This window comes from Salvia hispanica, chromosome 2 (assembly GCF_029641045.1).
Source record: "Salvia hispanica isolate PSC_SH4W2 chromosome 2, Shi_PSC_v1, whole genome shotgun sequence".
Classification (NCBI taxonomy): domain Eukaryota; kingdom Viridiplantae; phylum Streptophyta; class Magnoliopsida; order Lamiales; family Lamiaceae; genus Salvia; species Salvia hispanica.
In genome coordinates, this window is record NC_142693.1 from 34,040,311 (window position 1) to 34,063,978 (window position 23,668).

At 37.6% G+C, this 23,668-nt stretch overlaps 3 protein-coding genes across 4 annotated transcripts; 2 read left to right on the plus strand and 1 right to left on the minus strand.

The window, feature by feature from the left end:
* The first annotated feature begins 1,934 nt into the window (after positions 1-1,934).
* Positions 1,935-4,875, plus strand: LOC125200529 (L-Ala-D/L-amino acid epimerase-like). Its single transcript, XM_048098167.2, has 7 exons — positions 1,935-2,582; positions 3,057-3,167; positions 3,436-3,652; positions 3,741-4,074; positions 4,158-4,219; positions 4,327-4,399; positions 4,584-4,875. The coding sequence occupies exons 1-7, from the start codon at positions 2,151-2,153 to the stop codon at positions 4,585-4,587; spliced, it is 1,233 nt and encodes a 410-aa protein (XP_047954124.1). The 5' UTR covers positions 1,935-2,150; the 3' UTR covers positions 4,588-4,875.
* Positions 4,876-5,030: 155 nt separating this feature from the next.
* On the minus strand, positions 5,031-10,630 carry LOC125193310 (kinesin-like protein NACK1). Of its 2 annotated transcripts, none has more exons than XM_048091185.2 (15): positions 10,527-10,630; positions 9,370-9,788; positions 9,174-9,263; positions 8,983-9,083; positions 8,612-8,728; positions 8,446-8,527; positions 8,295-8,362; positions 8,140-8,199; positions 7,927-8,051; positions 7,457-7,655; positions 7,220-7,330; positions 7,048-7,134; positions 6,008-6,955; positions 5,592-5,920; positions 5,031-5,498 (listed from the first exon to the last, which is right to left on the minus strand). In XM_048091185.2, exons 2-15 carry the CDS (start codon positions 9,614-9,616, stop codon positions 5,156-5,158), a joined length of 2,907 nt encoding a protein of 968 aa, XP_047947142.1. In that variant the 5' UTR covers positions 9,617-9,788; positions 10,527-10,630; the 3' UTR covers positions 5,031-5,155. The 2 variants fall into 2 exon arrangements, with proteins under 2 accessions (XP_047947142.1, XP_047947070.1); XM_048091113.2 differs by lacking the exon at positions 10,527-10,630 and adding an exon at positions 10,372-10,480.
* A 1,954-nt stretch (positions 10,631-12,584) lies between these two features.
* LOC125208956 (DEA(D/H)-box RNA helicase family protein) lies at positions 12,585-16,421 on the plus strand. Its single transcript, XM_048108500.2, has 11 exons — positions 12,585-13,014; positions 13,105-13,167; positions 13,597-13,671; positions 13,814-13,933; positions 14,075-14,116; positions 14,199-14,273; positions 14,503-14,649; positions 14,743-14,880; positions 15,272-15,383; positions 15,463-15,551; positions 16,106-16,421. The coding sequence occupies exons 1-11, from the start codon at positions 12,655-12,657 to the stop codon at positions 16,241-16,243; spliced, it is 1,359 nt and encodes a 452-aa protein (XP_047964457.1). The 5' UTR covers positions 12,585-12,654; the 3' UTR covers positions 16,244-16,421.
* Positions 16,422-23,668: the final 7,247 nt, after the last annotated feature.

Consider the following 23,668-nt stretch of genomic DNA (forward strand, 5'->3'; position numbering starts at 1 on the left):
TTGCATCGGCCACGGGCCGCGGCTCACCATTTTTGATTTTTTTTTATTAATTCTATAAATATACCCAATTTTTTCCCAATTTTTTACACCATTCCAATCTCCACTCTTTTCATTTTATCACCAATTCTGCTTTTGAAAAATGAGTTCCGACGATGAGTTCCAACAATTGGTGGATAGGGAGTTCGATGAACTCGTTCAAGAGGTGCAACGGGAAGCAGAAGAGGAGGCAGCGGCGGCGGCGTTCGTTCGCCCGTTCTATGATCGGCGGACCATCTGCCGTGACCACGTCGGGGCACACCAGCGGTTGATGGAAGACTACTTTGGCGATAACCCCCGTTATCCAGCAGAGATTTTCCGTCGCCGCTTCAGAATGTCGCAACGGTTATTCATCCGTATAACGACTACATTGGCGCAGCGGTACAGGTGCTTCACATTGCGCAGTGATGCTAGCGGCCGACCCGGGTTGTCGACATATCAGAAGTGTACCGGTGCAATTAGGCAGCTTGCCTATGCCGGACCCGCTGATATGTTCGACGAATACCTATAGTTGGGTGAAACAACTGCCCTAACGACGCTGAGGCAGTTTTGTAATTATATCCAGGCCATCTTCGGTCCGGAGTATCTACGGAAGCCAACTGCCGATGAGTGCCAGAGATTGATAGATATGCACGGGAGAGTGCATACTTTTCCGGGGATGTTGGGCAGCATCGATTGCATGCACTGGGAGTGGAGGAACTGCCCAGTTGCTTGGAAGGGACAGTTCACATCTGGATTCAAAGGGAGACACCCAACAATGATACTGGAAGCTGTTGCTGACTACCGATTGCGAATCTGGCATGCATATTTTGGAGTCGCAGGGTCGAACAACGACATCAACGTACTGGATTCGTCTCATCTCTTCAATGATGAGTGTCAGGGTGAGGGTCCGATTGTCAGATTCATGGCCAACGGGACGCAGTACAACATGGCATACTACTTAGCCGATGGGATATACCCTCGTTGGCCCGTGTTTGTCAAGACGATCCGGCAGCCGGTTGGGCTGAAACAATCCTATTTCGCGGCCAAACAAGAGAGTGCTAGGAAGGACGTTGAGCGTGCTTTTGGTGTCCTCCAGTCGCGATGGGCCATTCTACGGTGCCCGGTTCGACAATGGCACGAAAATGATGTCGCCTCCATCATGTATGCATGTATCATATTGCACAATATGATAATAGAGGACGAAGGATATTCTGCAGAGAACTGGACACCGGAAGAGGGTGCAAGTACGAGTCACGGTGTTGCAACCGCCCTTCTGCAGATGGGTGTACCGCGTAGTGATGCATACTTGATCCAACGGTTCGCCGATATGCGGAGGGAAACATCACATACGACACTGCAGGCTGATATGATCGAAGAGGTTTGAAATCATAGGGGAGGAGGGGGTAGAACGTGATATGCGTTGAGAATGTAGTTTATGAGAAGTCGAAAATTTTCGTTGTATAATTTTACCCCTTTGTATAATACAACGAAGATTTTGTTTTAATTTTAGTTCTTATGCATTTTTTCAATTATTATAGTCCAATAACTTTTATTGTAGTAGAATTAAAATATAAACAAAATGAAAAAGAATTAAACTTTTTGGTGGCTTGGCCATGTCCACTATAGTGGGAAACATGGACATTGGTGGCCTGGCCACGATTTTGTGGCCTGGCCACACTTTGTGGCTTGGTCCGGCCAACTATAGTGGACACTCTTGGGTGGAATTTACAACAATGTCACATTAATTCTCTTTTCTTTATTGTGAAAACAAAACACTCCCAAATATGTGAATAACAACCGTTAACGACCAACTGTTCATTAATCTTCGGACACGGGACATCCGTTGCAATGATAGTATGCTAATTTTTTCTATTTTTTCCCCCTTAAACATAGCATCTATAAATTCAACTCAAGCTCCATCACCAACGACTAAAACAAGAAGAAAATGGTCGGAAATGGCGTTAGATACATGCCAAAATAAACAATTGTTCAATTCAACTTCTTTCCATTGAATATGTTTCTCTCACATCAACATAAACAATTAACAATGGCCGCATCTTCCAATCACATGAATTGATCGATTCCATTCCCACACTGTTTTTGTTCACACTCTCTAAAACAAAAAAATAAAAATGGGACCTTCAGCCGCCTTGCTATCCTTGCAGCCCTGTTTCATGAAGGGCCCCACCGCTTGCATGGCCGCCGCGGCTCCGGCGGCGCCGACGCCGGCGTGTCTGGGGTTCAAGAATCTGATGGAGACGTACGCGGTGAGCGTGCAGAGGGCGGAGGGCAGGGCGCTGAACGTGCCTCTGATCGCGCCGTTCACGATCGCGTCGTCGCGGCTCGACGGCGTGGCGAATGTGGCCGTGCGCGTCGAGCTCAGCAACGGCTGCGTCGGCTGGGGGGAGTCCCCGATTCTCCCCCACGTCACGGCGGAGGATCAGCCTGTGGCTCTCTCCGCCGTGGCCGAGGCTTGCCGGGCTCTCAAGCAGAGCCCGGGCAAGACCTTGGGAATCGTTCTTGCTGAGATCAATGGGATGCTTCCTGGCCATTCCTTTGCTTCTGTGAGTTTTTCTTTTCTGAATCTTGTAATGTTGGACTAATTGAGATGCAGAGAGATGATTCGGAAATGAAATTTGACCAAACTTTGTGATTTATTATCCTTTTAAGTGATCATATTTGGGGATTTCTTCAATTAGGGTTTCAAATCCTAATTTAGGATACATACTCCTTACTTCTCTTATTTTACTCTGTGTGTCTTAATCCTTGAACATTACACTGCCAGAAATGGTTTGTAAGTGTTTTTGGTCTATGCTTACTAGTTTTTGAATCACCCTACAAGTTTCAAGTATAAAGCAAAAGATCTACGAGTCTTAAGGTTCGAAGTTGTAGTTTGTGGCTTGGAACAAGATTGGATATTTTATGTTCTATAGTTTGTTTGTAATGTGATTGAACTCGTCACTGCTAGTGTGACGAGTTGAGACTCTTGAGTGAATCGTAAATTGCAGGTGCTAATTGAATTTGTATGATTGATGAAGGTTAGAGCAGGAATCGAGATGGCGTTGATTGATGCAGTTGCAAACAGCATTGGAGTACCTCTGTGGAGACTGTTTGGTGGATTCACAAACATGATAACAACAGATATAACAGTGAGATACTTCTCTCTTTATGAGTTAGTTTATTTTTTCATGTGATTGTATTACCTAGAAAAGAGGACTGAGAAAGTAAGAGAGTGAGTTAGTTCATTCATGTGATTGTACTAACTAGAAAAAGAAGATAAAGAAAACAAGAAAGAATGTGAAAGAGTGAGTTAGTTTATTCATGTGACTCGGTGACTGTATTAAAAATGAAGAAGGATAGGTAGAAAAATCATTAGCAGGTGAATTTACTTACTAAATGCTATAATCATACATACAGATCCCAATAGTTTCCCCAGCCGAAGCGGCTGAGCTGGCTTCAAAGTATCGCGTTCAAGGTTTCAAGACTTTGAAGCTCAAAGTTGGGAAGAACTTGACTGCTGATATCGAAGTTCTTAAAGCTATACGCACAGTCCATCCCGATTGTTTGTTCATTTTAGATGCTAATGAAGGTTATAGCTCCGAGGAAGCCATTCAGGTTCTCCAAACATTACATGGTAACCAAGTCATTCTCAATAGTAAAATGTTTCATCTACCTACGTAAATTCTGTGGAAAGATCTCAGTTTCCTTCTCTTTTCTGACAGAAATGGAGGTGACACCTATCCTTTTTGAACAACCTGTTCACAGAGACGACTGGAAAGGCCTTGGTCATGTTAGCCACGTTGCCAAAACCAAGTATGGGGTATCTGTTGCTGCTGATGAAAGTTGCCGTAGTTTAGATGATGTGAAGAAAATAGTGAAGGAAGACCTTGCACACGTAGTCAACATAAAGCTCGCAAAAGTGGGGGTGCTTGGGGCTCTCGAGATTATTGATTTAGCAAGGGAGTCGGGATTGGATTTGATGATTGGTGGTATGGTCGAAACAAGGCTTGCTATGGGCTTTGCCGGTCATTTGGCAGCTGGTCTGGGGTGTTTCAAGTAAGCAATAATAGTGTTTAATTCAAGCAATGTTATGTGTAGAAAGCATATATTCTCTGATTTGAGAGATAATTCGTTTGCAGATTCATTGACCTCGACACTCCCATCTTACTAGCAGAGGATCCAGTTCTCGGGGGTTATGAAGGTGCTTTCTCCTGTCTTTCTCCTTTTCCACGTCGGTCTTTGCTCGTGGTTAGCATCATGGTTCCATTTCCTTAACAACTTACTAACTCAATGTATTCTCTGGCTCAGTTTCTGGCCCGATTTACAAGTTCACTAATGCTAGAGGTCACGGCAGTTTTCTACACTGGGACAATATTGTCGGGTAAGTTGCTATATTGAACTCAGCTACTTTTACTTATCAAACAGACTGTGGAGGCTTCATTGTGTGATATCTTTGGTCGTAATATAGATGCACAAGCGAGACATGCAGCTCGTTTGAAGGACAATGAAATTCCGGGCTGTCTTAAAAACATGACAGAAAATAAACTAATGTGTTTGTATTGCAGATAAGTTGATAGAGCCCACTCTCTTCACTTGGAAAGCAAGCAGCTACTATATTCCTGTTCAGCCTTGTGATGGGATTTGGGACGGTGATGAAATAGTGTTGTTAAGTTTCACACAGTATAAACATGTAATGTGACATTATTATTGTATGCATTTTTCATTTTAATGAGATATGTAATCGTTGTGTTCGACCCATCTTCTTCTTCTTTTTTGAACGGATTAGATTGGGATGAACATGTGTAGTACCAAGAATTGATTACATTATATACTATGACTTGATGAATTTTGGTTTGAGTTTTTCGTTTGGCGTATTTAAAGTTCAAACTCTTATTTTTTTTATAACGTTTCATAGATTTTAGCAACCGATCATGTGATGATTCCGATATTTTATTGACTTGAACTTGATTGATTCGTATTCAACAACAGTTGTTTGGTTTTTAGACAAATAATACAAAAATGAATATGTTAAATTTGAATAAATTGCCAAAGGGATCAAGCAGCAGCTGACTTCTTACAATTTGCATCACATTGTGAGTGAAGCAAATAAATAAATTAATCAAATTATCAAGTTTACTTACAGAATATTCCTAACAAAAGATGGTGGTTTGAGTATCTGGTTCCAGTCCATCTGCCATTGCCTTCTATCAGATGGAAGTGCAAAGTTCAGCTCAAACATCTCCTTTGTCAAGTTTCCTCCTCCACCGAAGCCTACAAGCTTCTCTACTATCGCTGCACTCTCTTGTATATGTATCTCGTCATGGGGATCGGTCCACAACTTGTTCACAAACTGCAACCTCCGTAGCTTCCCCTCCAATGGCACTTCCCATTTTATGAATAATGCTTCTCTTTCTTCAGCTGTCATGCGCGAGTTCATCCTCTTTGCAAGAAACTCTCGCTCACGCTTCAAGGCTCTGATACTGAACCACGACAGATTGCAATGAGAGTTAGGCATCTGGAAATGATGACTCAATGAAGTAAAAAAGAAGTTTTTTTTTGGAGAGAGATCAGACCTCGAGGACAACGAAACTATGGCCTCGTTTCCTGCCTGAGGGGCAGGACTTGCGTTTCCCATCTCAGTTAGGTGCTGTTGCAGCCATGTCAAGCGTCTGAGCTCCACTTCCATGTATATTTGATCGGCGGGGTCCCCCTTGAACAACAGATAGAATTGGGTCCGGTGGATGATGGAGACATGGCATATGTCCCATAACTCGATGATCTGCTCCTGCTGCTCTTTGAAAACCAAATGCCATGGAACTGGTGACTCCTCCTCGGTCTCAGGAATATTCTCACAGTCATCCAAATTATATCCTGCAGCCTCGTTAGCTTCCAGTTCAAGCACCTGAAGAAATAAAGATTCAACTGTGAGGCTGAGGTAAACGGGAAAAGGTTTCTTTAGAAAACTATATACCAAAGAAAGTTACTTTACCTGGCATACAAGAAGCTGTTTTTGATATTGCAGCTTGGCTACGCGTTCTTTAAGTTCAGTGACATATGCTTTTATGCTCCTAACATTCTCTTCTGCTGCATTTTGAAACATTTTCTGCATTTTCCTCATATTAACAGAACTTGAACGTCGATAAGGGGTGTTTTCCTTTGATGAGGCATCTCCACATTCACTTTTGGTGGGAGTGTCTTTGTCAGAAACTGAGTGAGTTTCAACAGACATAGCATCGGAAACTGGAGGTCTGTTTTCAATATCCTGGTCCAATACTTGGTCCGAAACTGTTAAGGGAGAACATGGAGACTTTATGAGGTTTTGCATGTTCAAACCACTATTTGAAGTTAACGGCATCAGTTTCTTCTTCTTATCAGGATTCTTCATCTTTGGACCGTTATCAGTAGATGGTTGATCTCTCTTGGTTGGAAGAGACATTACTAATTTGTCTATTGACTTCTGGACATTCTCTAGTTTCTCCTCAAGATCAGCTATGGTGCTTCCTTGCGAATGAAGTCTGGTTATCTCTTCTTTCAAGTTAGCACTGATACTCTTGTTGACGGGCAAGACATTTTCAACGTCAGTTACATCCTTAGCAGAAGGCTGGATACAGCGCATGTCCCTTATCTCCGCTTGAAGCTTAGCTATAGTCTCTGCTACATCTTGGTTGCCTAGTCTATGACAAGAAACCTCCTTTTGTAGTACATCAAGGGCTCGAGTAGCCTCTTCACCCAACTGCTCCTGTAGATGTTCAAGTTTCCGGATTTCATGCATCAAAGTAAAAGGAGCAGTAGATGATTGCCTCAGTGACTGCCTTCCCAGAGTTCGTACTCTTTCGCAATGGCCTAACTCCTTTGCATTACTTTCGGGTAATAAAGTTCCAGAAAATGATAGACACTTCTTGACAGATGGGCTATGTGAATTGGATGGTTTTAATCTCTGAAATACACAAACAAAAAGGGTGATGTGAGCCCCCAGGTACATAAAATTGTTTTGAGGCAATTTAGCATGGGGTAAGAAGAAATGCAGACCTTTTCCTCAAGTTTTCGGCGCAACTCCTCTACTTCAGACCGAGCTAGATCTCTTTGGCGTCTCAGTTCTTCCATCTCCTGCTCCATCTAAGCAAATAGCATCAACTAAGTATGAGAACTACCATAGTAGACACACAATTGTACTATACAGAAATAAGTGTTGTTAGCTAACCTGCAGAAGTTTTATGTCTCTCTCATTAGATGGGTCTGGTGTGCGTAACTCTGCTTCGAGTCTTGCTACTTCCTTTTGCAAATGCTTAACAAGCTGTTTGTCTGAGATTACCTGATGGAAATCAATCGAAGAAGTCAAAGATTGAATCATTTCATGCTATTGGAAAAGAAATTAGTATAGTGCATCTGCACAACTATGTTCACTTGTATAACATGCATATTTGATAATAGAAATTACCATGTTCACTTGAGCGTTGTTTGTCACTTCCTTTGCCCTGGTAGCAAATAAAAGCGTGTTACGAGATTGTTCCACATGACTTGTTGCTGGACTCAATGTACATATAATGGCAGTGCGAGCATTTCCTCCCAGTGAATGCTGCAATATTCGTGTGAGCTTTGAACCTCGGTAGGGAATGTGACCGCTTCTTTTTCCCACACTGGATGCCAAAAAAATCCACAAAATAAGCAGCTTTTCAAAGTATTCCTCGTCAGTCTAGGAAATTTTAACTTCGGCGAAAAAAACATAGTTCCAAAGGAAGTAAAGGCATCTATCCTCGAAACTTATAGAGAGCCAAAAGAGTAAGACAAAGGAACTAAGGACCACTATTTGGAAGGCACCTAGAGGAGCATAAAAATGGATTACTCGCAGTTATCACTATCCAATTAGAGTTACAAGGAGAATGATGGAAAGCGGATGGTAACACCAACCTTAGCTTCCTGATTACTGTTGTAAGTGTCATTAAGCTTAAATTAATATGACACCCTTCCCTGAGCCTGATACCCTCTGCATTTGTTTGTGAGGCTCTTTCACTGCCAGCTAGATCTACTAAGTTCTGCAAAATGAGAGAAAGAACTCAAACGGTTTGCAGTTTGGTTATAAAACTGATTATATGATAAGGAAAATCAGATGTCTGGTTTTACCAGGGTGGCAACATATGATCTCACACAATTTGAGTTTTCACGAAGAGTACTTTCGATAGTCTGCATTTAAGATGAAAAGACTCCCAGTTACTAAAAAAAATAGTGCATTCTAAACATTTGTTCTAATCTAATAGATATGTCAAAAGAAAACAGACCAGTCTTATAATTTGGTGTGATCTGGAGCTAGTATCATTCAATGCAGTTTCACCCACTTGTCTTTGAGCTGCAAGAAGTAGAGTATTCATAAATAAGGTACTTTATCTAATCCACATAAAATATTATACATGTTGAAGACTTTTTTCCTACCATCACAGACATGGATTAGATGTCTCAAGTGTTGATCATCTTTAGCTGTCTCTTCCACCAATTTCTCAACCACTGTTCCTTTCTGCAAATGGATTGACATCAGAAACCATTTGAGGAAGAATCATTATACTTAATATAGTTCACTGAGAACAGCTGAGAGTTTTACCTCTGGATCATCTAGTAGTTTAAGACTGCGACCGGATTCAGAGTTCAGCAGGTCCCTGACATTCTCGTTATAGATTTCAAGACCAGATACCTTTATTCGGAAATCTCTTTCTGGTGTCTGCACGGTAGTCAAAAGGTTAAAATCAGTGATTCTCATTAGTAAAATTAGCCAAAGCACAAAAATGGATTACAACTGGAAGGATAACTTTTTCAGTGAATTATCTTTCAAAACTAGTTCTTCAGAGAAATTTTCAACTTGTTTAGTGTCTAATCAGTTTCTGCCGAGCTCCAATTTTGGCAAGTATGATATAGTAGTATATTATTCTACCCAATTATCAAATATCAGTAAAAGAAAATATTATGTAAACTTACATTGATTATATGCATGTAAATATCATTAACAGCCTTCTCTGTGATTCCTCTCATAGTATAAGTTTTCCCGCTGCTAGTTTGTCCGTATGCAAATATTGTTGCTGCAGGAATTTTTCAGGAGAAAATTATGTACAGATATACCAAATTTATGGCAAAACACTTTTTACTATCTAATCAGGAAAGAGAATTACCATTAATCCCCATGAGGGCAGATAATGCCACCGTTTTCACCCCATCCTCATAGACATTTTCAGTTGAACAATCAGGACCAAACACTTTATCTGCAAATAAAATGTTGCGTTATCTGTTAACTCTGTTATAAACAACAGCACAGGGGCATCCAAAATCTTGTTCAAGAATGATACTACATTTTTGGTTAGTAGTTACCGAATGAGAAAGATGCAGGTATAGCTGCACGTTCTTGGGGAGTAGGATTGTACACAACAGTATGATCGTCACTGCATTCCCAGGCTATCTGATCTTTAGATGATTGCTCTCTTTTACTCAGAGGCCTTAGTCTTACAGTTACAACAATTTTCTCTTCCCTTGCTCTATTTGTATTTCCACCTGGAGTGACAGCCATTTGTGTCCTGTCCACTTTTGAGGCTGGTGTGCCTGGTGTTCTAACAGTCATCTTCTCCAAATACAATCTGTAACGCTCTGATAGAACACCAGCTGAAGCACAGCCAGCCTAAGGCCTCCCACCAAATGCTATAATTAACTACTTATAAGTTTAAGGACTGTTGTATTCAAACGGCTCTGTAGTCCTTTAACAACCTTGGTTGAAAAGATCCACATACAACAATCTGCAAATTAGGACGTTGTATTAATGAAAATATTATGTGGTTGAAACACCAAATGAGCCATTTAGTATGTGAACAGTTAAATTATCACTAGGTCACCAAGAAATTTCATGGAGAGGAAGCTGAGAACCCCAAGCTTGCTGACCACAAATATTTGAATAGTGAGACAGGCCAACAGCATTTTACAGTATTGACAAAGTCCGGCGTTCACTTATTTCCAGTTAATTACAAGATCGGCCCCCAGTTTGAAGTAAAATAGTAACATCATTTAACTAAAATCCGCATCGCCTAGTGTAATCCATCATTTAACTAAAATCTGCATCAGAATTTCGAATGTTGATTCATAATAAAACAAGTATTTTTCCAAGGCAATTAGCATATGTTGAAATTTGATATGCTGAAATGAAACTCAGATGAATACTGAGATATCTGATTCGGATGGATTTACATCAATGAACAAGACAAGTTAAGACGAAAGTTGCAAAAGTAACCTACTCTTACAAATATCGGATAACTCAAGCAAATCACTGCAAATCGAATTCCACACGAATCGAAAAATATCCAGAGGTGGAAAGATGCATCTTACCGAAAATAAAGGACTTCACAAAATCAAGTCTACGCAAACTAACTCAGCTCAATTGAAGCAAAATCAGATAGATCCATGGATGCGGAAATGAATTCTTACCAAAACACAGATAATTTAACAAAAATAGAGGAACTAAAGAGGAACAAAGTCCATACCTGAGTTTATCCAGAAATAAACAAATCAAAATGGAAACCGATGTGAGTGAAAGTGGGGAGAAATGAATGTGATTGGATTTTGAGTTCGAAATGTACAACGGATACTTATATTGTGTAACGGCTAGTTATATTTCATGTCTTGGAAACATGAATTTGTTGGGGCTCAAAATTCTCCCAAGTCAAACTTCCAGCTGGAAATTTAACATTCCAAAACTAGAATATTTACTTTCTTGGCCATGTAATTGTAAATTTACATTAATAATAATAATAGTAGTAATTGCTATTAATAATACAAATTTTAGTCAAATTCTAATTTGTCACATATTCATCAAGTGATAATTTGAACAATTTAAATTGCTCTATCTATTCTAATTTTGAATGTTGGGGCGACAAAGGCAACAGATACGTGGAATAATCGTCTTATGATCACACAACATTGTGTAGTGATAGTGTGATACCATTGTTTAAATATTTTGTTCTGGTTTGTTTTCTTTTTAAAATATAAAAAGGGTCAAAACCCTACCACCCCAAATTATTCGGGTATTTTTTTCAGTATTTTACTGAAAAATTATTCGTCAAGTAGTCTTCTCGATCTTTAAACACGTGAAACATAAAATAATTTACAGAAAATGTCAATGCAATGCATAGTAAGTGTCACCCATCTTCTGGACAAAATTGAATCTTCTTTTTATTATGGTTTGGTAGTTTTGAAAAATTGAGGTTATTGATTTTTTTAATGTATAAAAGGCTGAGAAAGAAGAAATCGGAGAGAGTGTTGAAGACAAAGGACGACAGTTTGAATAGATAACCAATTGCACGAGTTTGGCGAGAGATCCCTATTAACCAGGAGCCACTAAAAAACAAATGTTGCATGTATCAAAGATTTTGCCGAAATTACCTTGCATTGCCATTTCATGTGATTTCTATTGATACCCTAGTTGGTATGACAATGTTATAGATGCTATAGTAATCTGACAAGGCTAGTGGTCGAACTGGTTAAAGTGACTCCATGCATCATGAGCCGATAGTAACATATTTGATATTAAAACATTAATAAGAATAATCGTAGTAGTTGAAAATAAACAACATAATTAATTTAATTTCCTAAAACCATGCGAAGAATTATAAGTCACAGTCTAACTGGGATAAGTTTACAATGGACTAAAGTATAAACTCATTTACAACTATTTACATTAAACTACTTTAAAATCATTTTTCAGTAAACATCATATGAAAAAGTAATTATAGCCAATTATTTATCCCAAACTCAAATTTAATATAGTACTCCATTACTTATCTTTTCACGTAATTTTTATACTTTTACGTCATATTTGTATATTTTTATCTAAATTACACATTAACCCCGTAATACTAATTTCATATAAAATTAAATATTGTAACAATGTCTTATTACGCAACTAAATAAAGTTGAAATACATTAGACAAGATTTTTAATCATTAATATTAGTCTAATTATTAATAATCTATAAACATTAGTATAACGATAAATAAAAATCAATAGTTAAAAATAAATGTCCAAGTGAATTTAATCAATCATAACAAAATAGGTTTGTGTTAAAATGACAACACCTCTTAAAATGACACCGCTTATACAACAATATTATAAACGCTACACAGCAATATTACAAACACTACACAACAATCTATAGATTGTTGTATAGTGTGTCGGATATTGCTGGACAATAAATATTGCTGGTTAAAGACCAGCATATTGCTGACCGTCTTTTTCCAGATTTTTTTTTTTTGCCACGTGACAGCTTATTATTCGTCCACGTGTACAAATGATTTGCTAGTAATGCTGATATGGTATTATTTTAAGGGATGGTGGCAACCTAACATGCCCTGACAAAATAAATTCACATGTAACAATAATCTAAACCCATTAATCGAATTTATTACGCCTACTAGCCGAATAAATAAAACTAAGTAAATTAATTAAGCTCGGCCCATTAAGAGCCCATACAACTAATTAAACTCGGCCCATTAATCCCAGTCCAATCCCAATTATTAATGGGAGAGAAGCTTTTTTGAACAGCATATCGCCGCTGGTAAGATTTTAGCTCATTATATAGCTGCTGCCGCCATATCTTTAATTCCGATTTTGGCAATGGGAGAAACTGCTAAGCTTCCTATTATGGAGGAGGAAGAAGAATCTGTGGAGAAAACCTTCAAGGATTTGGGAGTAAACGATCAATTGATAGAGGCCTGCGAAGCTCTTGGTTGGAAAAACCCTAGTAAAATACAGTGTGAGGCTATTCCTCTTGCTTTAGAAGGTAAAGATGTAATCGGGCTCGCCCAAACCGGGTCGGGCAAAACCGGCGCCTTCGCGATTCCAATCATACAATCGCTCCTCGAAGCTCCGCAGGCGTTTTTTGCTTGCGTGCTGTCACCAACTCGCGAGCTAGCCATTCAAATAGCCGAGCAATTTGAAGCATTGGGTGCTGGAATTGGCCTCAAATGTGCTGTGGTGAGATATTTTGGGAGGAGAAGTATTTTTTTTATTAGTTTCATGTGTTTATTTATGATGATTAAGTTGTTTTGGGATGTTTTGATGCAGCTTGTGGGAGGTGTGGACCAAGTACAGCAGAGTATTGCCCTTGGAAAGCGGCCGCACATTGTTGTGAGTTGCTGCTGCGGATTGAATTTTGTTATGCTTTTTGAACTTGATTGGATTATGATTACTAGTTCTAGATTAGTAGATTGTGTTATATGGTTTGGTAGAGCTTCCTTTAATCACTGTATATGTTTGGGGCTCTTCATATGTTATCACTCATAGCAATAGTTTCTCAAGGCATGGAGTATGGGAAATTTTGGAGGCTGCACTGGTGATTAAATTGTAATACTAGTATAATGTGTGAAGACCTTTTTTTTTTATGTTGGACAATACAGCTCTGAACTGATATGAGATAACGACTTATTGTATGATTAACCATGTTTCTTTCTTTGCCACTTGATTTGCTTTACGTTGTATGTGGAGATAATGTGGGATTTGGTGGTAAATTTGTTATATAACACTTCTAAACTCGTGTTTTTGTCTAATATCTTATAGGCGGCTACGCCTGGACGTTTAATCGATCATCTTACTAACACCAAAGGATTCTCTCTACGTACGCTGAAATACTTGGTAAGAATTTCTTTGATGTAATTTGACCTTGAAAATGCTTTTGTTTCTGTATGTTTGTAGTATGATGTTAATAATGTTGAAGTTTTATGTTATCAACAACTATGCATAATGCAAAGAGATTCTACTCTAAAAAATATCTCAGGTACTAGATGAAGCAGATAGATTGCTCAATGAGGATTTTGAGAAATCGCTCGATCAAATATTGTGTGAAATTCCTCGTGACAGGAGGACGTTTTTGTTTTCTGCTACAATGACCAATAAGGTACTTGAATGGGGCTCTGATTCACTGTGAATGTAGTTTATTAGTAATTCATTATGCTATCAATTGATTGTCATACAAGAGTTTTTTTTGAAGTAACTTGTAAGTGAAAGTTACATGATGTATTGTTCCCTTACTTTTCAGGTGAAAAAGCTACAAAGAGCTTGTCTGAAAAATCCTGTAAAGGTATTGCTGTGCAGTTCTTTCTTACATCAATTTTATAGAATTTTCTTTTATACTTTATGTAATCATTTTCTGTTTGATACAGATTGAAGCTGCATCCAAATATTCAACTGTTGATACATTGAAGCAACAGTATACCTTTGTTCCTGCAAAGTACAAGGTTTGTGATGCAGTGGATCATGCTCTAATATCTAATGATGCACACAATGCTATTGAGTTTTATCATGTGCTTGCTCCTCTGTGAGTATGGCTGAGTCGTAGTGTTCGTGAATTAAGTAACCATAAGTTTTTCAGTACCTCATCCATATGAAATTAGTTCAGTCACATGACCAGTTGCTCTATATTTCATGTTCTTTCTTTTATTCTTATTTTCCCTTATCTTCTTTTAGGAATGCTATCTTGTATATATATTGACTGAGTTGACGGGAAGCACGTCCATGGTTTTTACTCGAACATGTGATGCAACTACACTCTTGGCATATATTCTTCGTAATCTTGGCTTCAAAGCTATTCCGATTAATGGCCACATGACACAGGTAGTATTTCGATTGTTCAAAATCAGTTATGATACTTGTTTCTCATCCAATCATATTTAATCAACCAATTTCTGTGATGTTACTTTTCTGTAGTCGAAAAGGCTTGGAGCCTTAAATAAGTTCAAGGCTGGAGAATGCAACATTCTTATCTGCACTGATGTTGCTAGCAGAGGACTGGATATTCCATCGGTGGATGTGGTTATTAACTATGATATTCCAACAAACTCAAAGGTCAGCTTACCAATTAGTAGTTCTGTCGATTGCACCACTTCCCTATTTCAATAGTACACATTTATTTCAATTTTCATGGCATTTCTACTTAGTAGTTTGCTAGCAGTGATCTCTATGAGTATGAATGAATGTGCATGTGTAACGATTTGTTACCATGCATATTCATTGTAGGGACTGGAGTCCGATGATTGGCCTTTTTTTATATGAAAAGATATTGAAGTCTTGTTCTTCTCCTCATTTCTCCATCTATTGACTTTGATTTTGAGCAAAGCCTTGGTGGTGAAATAGGGGAATTTTTGTTGATGATAAGGTCATCTTTGGCTCTTTCATACATTTCAATAATAATAATAATACTAATAGATATCATTTGCTTGCTATGTTATGGTTGCAGGATTACATACATCGGGTTGGAAGAACTGCTCGTGCAGGACGGTCAGGGGTTGCCGTATCCATTGTGAATCAATATGAGGTGGAATGGTACTTTCAGATAGAGAAGCTTATAGGTAAGGATCAATTGCTATAGCTGTGGTAAAAGCAGTGTGGGCCAATAATATCTTGTATTCTAACATATTTCTGCATCAGGTAAAAAACTGCCAGAGTACCCTGCCGAGCAGGAAGAGGTTTTGTTACTATTGGAGCGTGTTGCAGAGGCGAAAAGAATATCTCAAATGGTACTATATGCTTTCCTAAAACATGTCACATTTAGTCTTTGGTTTTTTGTCAAATTCAGTATATAGATACAGAATTTCTACTTGTCTGCATGTTCTTTTCTTGATATAATGTTCCATTGCACCTCACCATTATATGGGATAATCCAGTATATTCTATCACCATAGAATTTATATTTTATCAAAGTAGAATATTTTGGAGGAAACCAATCAAAAGATGTTACATAACTCACAAGCACTATTTTCTATGTTTTCGCAAATACTCCATAAGAATTGCTTGTTTTTGTTGAAGTTTGTCAATAGCCATACTGCCATAGATGTTATTAGTTGGTGAACTGGTACTACGCAGGCATCTTTTATAGCATATGTTATTTGTCATCGGCTTTTCAAATTTCATCTTAAACATGTGAACTTTGTTATTAATTAGGATTCTTGTGTCATTGTGAGTTTTGGCCTTGTGCTACTATGTCATGTTAACTTTCTAGTAGACAGAATATCATTTTTTGCTGTTTGACGTGTAATAATCGAAAATTGGGATCTGCTGAGTAATTGTGCAGAAAATGAAGGAAGCTGGGGGCAATAAGCGGAGAAGAGGAGGCGACGATGACGGTGAAGAAGACATGAGTAAATACTTGAACCAAAATAAAGGAAAATCAGGTGGTAAAGGAAAACCAGGAAAGAAAGGCAGAAGATGATAGAGGAATTTGTATTAAATTTTGTATTTTGCGTGGAAATTCATGCGATATGGCTCGTGAGTGTTTCCTTTTTAAAATTAATTTTGTTTTAGGACTTTAGTGTTGAGGATTATAACTATGTATGTTAAGTTTTTTCCAAAATGGTAGACATATTTATTGAAGAAAAATTTTCATACCACTTGACCATTTTTACTCGGTAGTCTTATTTTGTACTTCCTTCATCCCATTACAAGTGAGCAGTGTTAACTTTTAGGTCGTTTTACATGAGTGAGACATTTCTTTTTATGACAACAACAACACTCTATCTCTCTTATTTTTTATCTCTACCTTCATGTGCGGATCTAGTCTAGTTAAGGGTGGGGCAAATGCCCCTCCTCACTCCTTCTCCTTTATACATTTATTGCAAATTTTTGAATATATACATAAAATTAGACTAATTGCCCCTTCTCAAATATATAAAAATTTTCCTATATATAATTTTGCCCCTCCTACAATAAAATCCTGGATCCGCCCCTACCTTTTTTCTCACTCCTAAAAACACGTGTTCAATAGAAATGTCTCACATGTAATGGGACGGAGGGAGTACACAACTTCTACAAAGATTATTACTGCATGTGGTGAAACATAAAACCCAAAGAATTGGTTTAATTAATTCTTTTCTATGTTAGTTAATCGTGCTGAAAATGCATATATAGATTGATGAAGAAACCAACACCTCAAACTTATTCCTCTATTCTAATACCAACTTATAGTGAGGTCTGTTGGCCAAATTGGATTTGCATCAATAATATATTTGTTTGAGAATGGATGAATTTGTATAGTAAAATCGTGCAAGATCAATGGCTACGAACGAGCACAATTCTGCCTATATATTTGAACAATCTTACCAAAAGTGGTCCTTTTTGGCTATTCCTTCAAGGAATGTTGTCATTGTAGTTCTAACATATGTGAGTCTCATACCAAATTTTCTGCTTATCTTTTGTGTTTGGTTACCAATAAGTTTGAACAATTTTCATTTTGTAGATATAGATAATCATTTTTCTCATTAGATATACATAGTCATTTTTCTTATTTGAACATTTTTTGCTACATACATCAATCTTTATTTCTACGTGAAGATCCTACTTATGCACGATGTAACGCTTTCAATCTCAAACAACAACCAAATATAGTTGTTTTGAGTACCTAATTTTCAGTTTTTATCCCACGTCAAACAATTTAATTTTTTTTAATGCAATATATATAGAGAAGCATACTGTATGACTATCCCTTCAGTGCATCTGATAAAATTAGAATAATACAAAGAACGATGCAAATATATAATAATCCACCATTATAAACAACCAGCATATAATAAAAGTAACATAACTAATCCACTCATAAACAGATATTAAAAGCAACCAACTGATCCACTCATATTTTTCGTGTCTTCAAGTGTTAGACCAATGATTGTTGAAGATAAGTATAATTGTAATAGACCCAACAACATATTTGAAAGTTTTTCTTCTGAACTGCTAATCGATGGTTCATGTTCATAACCGATGTTTTAGCTGTTTCTACTATTTTCACCAGTTTTTCCAGAGACATTCAATGATTTTCCCGATTTTCCATATTTTTTATTATTATTTTTAGTTTTTTAAGTTTTTAGGTCAAACCCATGTCTTTTTGTTTAAATGTTGAAATAGCTATCGGACCGGTAGAACCGATAAACCTCTTTGGCATATTTTACTTCATTCTCGCCAAAACGATATGAAAAAATGGAATTGCATGAAAATTCAAATTATGAGTTTGAAAATTAATGAGTTGAAATACATTATGGAAACTCAAGTTGGAATCAACGAGAGTGTTGGTAACTAATAAACTTTGTTTTCACATATAGTTGGTAAGTAATATATTATGTTAATGTCTTTTCATACCGATCTTCGGTTATTGGAACGGTAATTGGATTGGTGAGTGTAACCCTTCATCTTCTTCCTTCCGCCATCCATTTGAAATTGATTTTGGTTGGTGATTTAAAATAGGTAAAAAATCATGGCACAATTGAAGGTAACATTTGTTAAGTTGCTAGGATTAAGGAGAAATACGGGACCATGGATGGATATATCAAAACGACTGAGTCGTTTTCTTCGGTTCTTCCTCATCAAAGACGTTGGCCTTCCTTCACATGATTTTACACATACTATTTCACACTTTTTGCACACACATCTATCCTCACTTTGACACATAGTACAACCTAATTCTCACACTCGACTGAAAACAAGAGTTCCAAATCTGCTCTTCGCTATCGACCACCGTCGGTGATGACAAGTTCTCACTCTGCAACCTAAGTCTTCGTCCTGGAGATTCCACTCACATCACGGGTTGGTCAGCTCTTTTTCTCATTGTAGGGTAAACACCGTTGAACGACATACATTTATAATATGTTAAACATAATCTCTTTTGAATTGACGACATGCGAATCTCCACATCTAATGGTAAGGAGGATTGTGATGGACAACTACATGGAAATAACATAACGAGACCAAAGGCTTAGTTGATATGGGAAAGTATATAATATGTTAAACATAATCTCTTTTGAATTTGACGACATGCGAATCTCCACATCTAATGGTAAGGAGGATTGTGATGGACAACTACATGGAAATAACATAACGAGACGAATCCAATAATAAGCTGATACTCCCTCCGTCCCGCTTTAGGAGTCCCGTTTGAGTCGGGCACATGTTTTAAGAAAAAAGTGTTTAGTGTGTAATAAATAAATATTGTAGTGGATGTTGGGACCCACTTTTAGTTGAGTGTCCAATAAATAAATGTTTTAGTGGATGTTGGGACCCACTTTTAACACTTTTTTATTAGTTGTAGTGGATGTTGGGACCCACTTTTAACACTTTGTAGACATTTTTTTATTAATTTATCTCAACCGGGACTCCTAAAGCGGGACGCCCAAAATTGATCAACCGGGACTCCTAAAGCGGGACAGAGGGAGTATTAAATGTAAATCAACAAATCGACTAAAATTTTATGTGGTTTTAGGAGTTACGTTTTGTAACTAGAGATAAGTATAAGAGTAGCTGACCCGACAATATATTTGAAAGTTTTATTTTAACCGGTCATAAACGCCTTTTTTAGCCGGTTTTTACAGAGCCATTAAACAATTTTCCACATTTTTGATCAATTTTTCAATTTTCCAAGACTTAGGGTGAAACCCTCCGATTTTGGTTAATGTTGTTGAAATCGTAAGTAAAGTCGATAAACCTTATGGACATATTTCAATAGATTTCTCATTAAAACGATAAGGCAAAATCATATTGCAAATTTTTTTAATCCTCTGTAACAGTCCAATCGCTTGAGGAAGGATTGCAAAAATCACAAAATAACATGTCAGATCTAGTTGAATTCACTTTATCTCTAAATTAGAATCTTGCATGGTGGAGTTAGATGGCAACCAAAGTAGCATAACAGATATAGAAATCTAAATTAGGCTAAAGTATGAAGGGTAACATGCATCAAAGTTGATCTTGCCTACACCTTGGGTATCTTGAATTCCGTACTATATGCATGTACCCATCTATTCCATAGTGCGTCCACCAAGAGTTTTTTCACGATCCAATAATCATAACCATCTTCAGATGTATCATACCCAATCGCATGGTCGAAATTGGACGGCGTGGCGCTTTGCCATGGGCTGAAATCGCTGTCGATTCGGAACGTCGATTTCAGCCCTTGGCAAAGAGTCACGCCGTGTAGTTTCGACTCTACAGGCATCGAGATCCCATGGAAAAATCCTAACTTGAGTGATCTCAATTTAGGACATCTTGAATTAAGAACATCAAATGTTGCACCACCGTCTCAGACATTATTGCAGATATCTAGCATCAATTCCTCCAGCAATGGTAGACCGGAGAAGGCCTCGATCAAGATGGCTACGTTGATACTCGCATCCTCCGCCGTGAATCCATCGCCGCGAGCGTTCAATAGGGCGGATGTATCGGCTAAATGAAAACCCCCCAATTTGGGGCAATTCACCGATATAGAAACTAGGGCTTAATAATATCCCAAACCTTAGAAGTTTAGAGTTAGGGAGTAGATTATTAATTAGTAGTGTTATACATACTTTTATTAATGGATTAGAAGTTAAATAAAATATAAAAATAGAAGATAGGAAAGAAAATGGGAAAAGGAAGAAATATTTAAAAGTTGATGAATAAGTTAGAGGAAAGAAACGTGGCTGTAGAGGAAAAAAGGGAAAAAGAAAAAGGGATTAAAAAAATGGTAAAGGCTTTGTTAGAATTGTATTATAGTGCATCTCTCTCTTCTCTCTCTCCGCACCAACCTTCCTACACTCTGTAAATCCGCGACAGTCTTCTACTCTCTCCGATCAGCCATCGTGATAGCTCTGATCAATCCACCGTGAAGCATGTAGTACCCTCCACCAATCCAAGCTCTCAATTTCCCCCTAGTTTCTCTCAAGTTTGGAGCTTAGGTTGCAAACCCACCTATACAGCTTTGCAAAATAGTTGAAATTAGAGGTGAACTGAGTACAAGCATAAGTGATAGGGGAAAGGGGCGGATGCAGGGTTGAGTAAGCAAGTAGAAGAGTTTTTATTGACGTGTACAGACAGGGACGGAGACAGCACTGGCCAAGCCACCGTTCCAGCGGGGGCTTGGCCGGTGCCGGACCGAGTATCCTCGCCCTGACCGCCATTGCCGTTCTGCAATTGTGCGTCTGAGAAAATCTGATTTGGGGAATAAGATAGTCTTATTGGGCTATTAGCTATACATTATGTTGGGCTTGGGTAATTAGATTTAGTATTAGAATGGAAGCCAAAAGCCCAAATTTTGAAGTATTTTATTAATTACATATTAAATCTAATTTATAGAGCTTTAAATTAATGAGAGGGGTGCAATTATAAATATTTTATCATATTCCAAGTTTTCACGCACCTTTTTTTTGTTTTAGTATTTTTTGTGATCTTAATATTATCGGGTACACTTTTAGGATATTTCTTTAGTTTCATTTTTACGTTTTTTATATTCAATCTAATTTTTCATTAATAGTATTTCTTTATATATTTATATAATTATATGTCGTATATGTAATTTTTGAGACAATTACTTCCTTTTCACTATGAAAAATATTGGTGGTGAAGTTAAAGACGTCATCTCCCATGTAAACTAGCAGAACATATAGAAAATTGTCGACGTTCAAGTGCTCCAAATATGAGTGAAATAGTAAATTTTTTAAAAAAATTGATAACGAAACTTTTCCTTTGATAGTTTAAAGTCAGGCCGATCCGTTTAATACAATTATCATTTAGTGTCTCCTAAAAACTATAGAATATTATACTATAAAAATAAAATTGAATATTTTAATAATATATTTTTTAAAAAATTCAGCACCGACTTTTTTATGATTCTAGTTCTGTCCACACAGGTAGTGTGCGGCTGTTCTAGAATTTAATTCCTTTAACTTCGATAAATAATACTACTTGTTTGTGTGATTTGTATGCTTATGCAATATAACTTAAAAATAATTGTGTGGATTGTCTACTTCAAGGGAAGTGACAGAAACGGTGATATTGAAAGATGATATACTGATATTGTTGTTTGGTATTTCTTATGAGATGCAAAGTGATTTAAATAGTTATATGTGTTGAATAATGTGGAAGTTGATATGAAATAGTTGTGTTATGCCACATTGCTTGAGTGAATCACAAGGTAGAGTTGGCATGCCATTGGACAGAAGTACTGCACACATGTTTGATCATTCGTCTTCTTGATAACCGAAGCGATGGTCTATATGATATGTTGATAGTTGACATGTACCCTATATAGGTAATATATGACAGTTGCCTTACGATAGACCATAGGGGAGATTGCAGTGTCCGCTACGGACGTACATGATAGACTCCTTCATCGGGCTACATGATAGACTCCTTCATCGGGCTACTTATAGTGTCCGTGTACCCGTGTCCATCACTAAGCATAACTTGGGGGCTAAATGTGATATTGGTTTTAGAAATAATATTTTGGTGCTTTGAATTATTTAAATAGTATGTTTCTTACAGTATAATTTTGTTGATGAAAGAAAGTGACCGCTGCCATGGTCATTTATTTCTATCATGTTATTGGTTTGATTGATAGATGGTAGATAGTTATTATTGAAAATATTACGTGATAAATATGATAGTGTTGTTGTACAAAGGTGTTGATTATTTGCAAGCGATACATATGATCTTAAATGATTCAAACTGTTGTGAATGCTTATATTGGGTGATATTGTTTTGAACTTGTATATTGACGTCAGACATAAATTGAATATGTGTTGTACGACATTCCAGGTAATAAAGTGTTTACTTTGTGATAGTAATATAGATTCAAGTTTTAGAGATTTTATTCTAGAGTGCGATTACACTATGGGCTTTTCGAAGCTCACCCCCCTTTCTTCTCCCTCATGCAGAGTATATAAGCGAGTGATCTCGCTTGTGGGCAGCTGCACGTGTCAAGTCATGTGGCATGCTTAGGCTAACTTTTGAATTGTATATAGTTGGTTTGGAGATATAAGGTTATGTAATCTTCTTTTGCTAATGTGGTTGTAAATAATTATCGAAACAAGTTATCTTTATTTTGTTATGTATAGTTGTAAAAGGTTGTTTAGTAGTTTTAGCTTATCTTTTAATAGTTTTGTGCCTTAGGTGTTTGCAAAAAGAAAAAAAAAAGTTATGCAGGTTAAATAGACAGATTTTGTTTATCGATCGTACCAAAAGGTGACACCATTTATTTGGTTAAAACTAACTGAGTAAGGGGTGTTACAGACTTCGTCGGAGACGAAGCCATTATACCCCGGATCAAATCTGCAGGCAACTTTCAATTCAATTAGATTGGGGCAGGATTTGGTGATAACCTTGATCTCATTCGATTTGAATCCATCGGAAAATGGAGAATTCATGATATCCAATCGAGTGAGATTCGAAGCTAGAGAAGGGTAAGCCTTGAGCGCCGGCCAAACATCGTCGGTCCAGCAGTAGAAGGAGGAGAGATCTAACGATTTGAGGCGGCCGCACTCGGAGAAGAGCATCTTGACCTTGTCGCCGGCGACGACGACATGGGGGCGCTGGTGCCAGCGCACGAGCTTGACGTGCTCAGCGCTCTGCCACTGCGAGGCGACGACCTGGATGGTGGAGATGTTCTTTTTAGGAGTTATATTTTTTTAACTAAAGATAACTATAAGACTGTTCAACTAGATAATATATTTGAAAGTTTTTTTTTAATTCTGGTAATTGATCGTTCATGTTCATAATCGTCATTTTTAGTCGGTTTCAATTTTTGTAGAGGCATTCAGTGATTTTCTACATTTTTGTATCAATTTTTTAGTTTTCCAATATTTTTGGTCAAAACCACCGGTTTTGGTTAAAATTGTTAAAA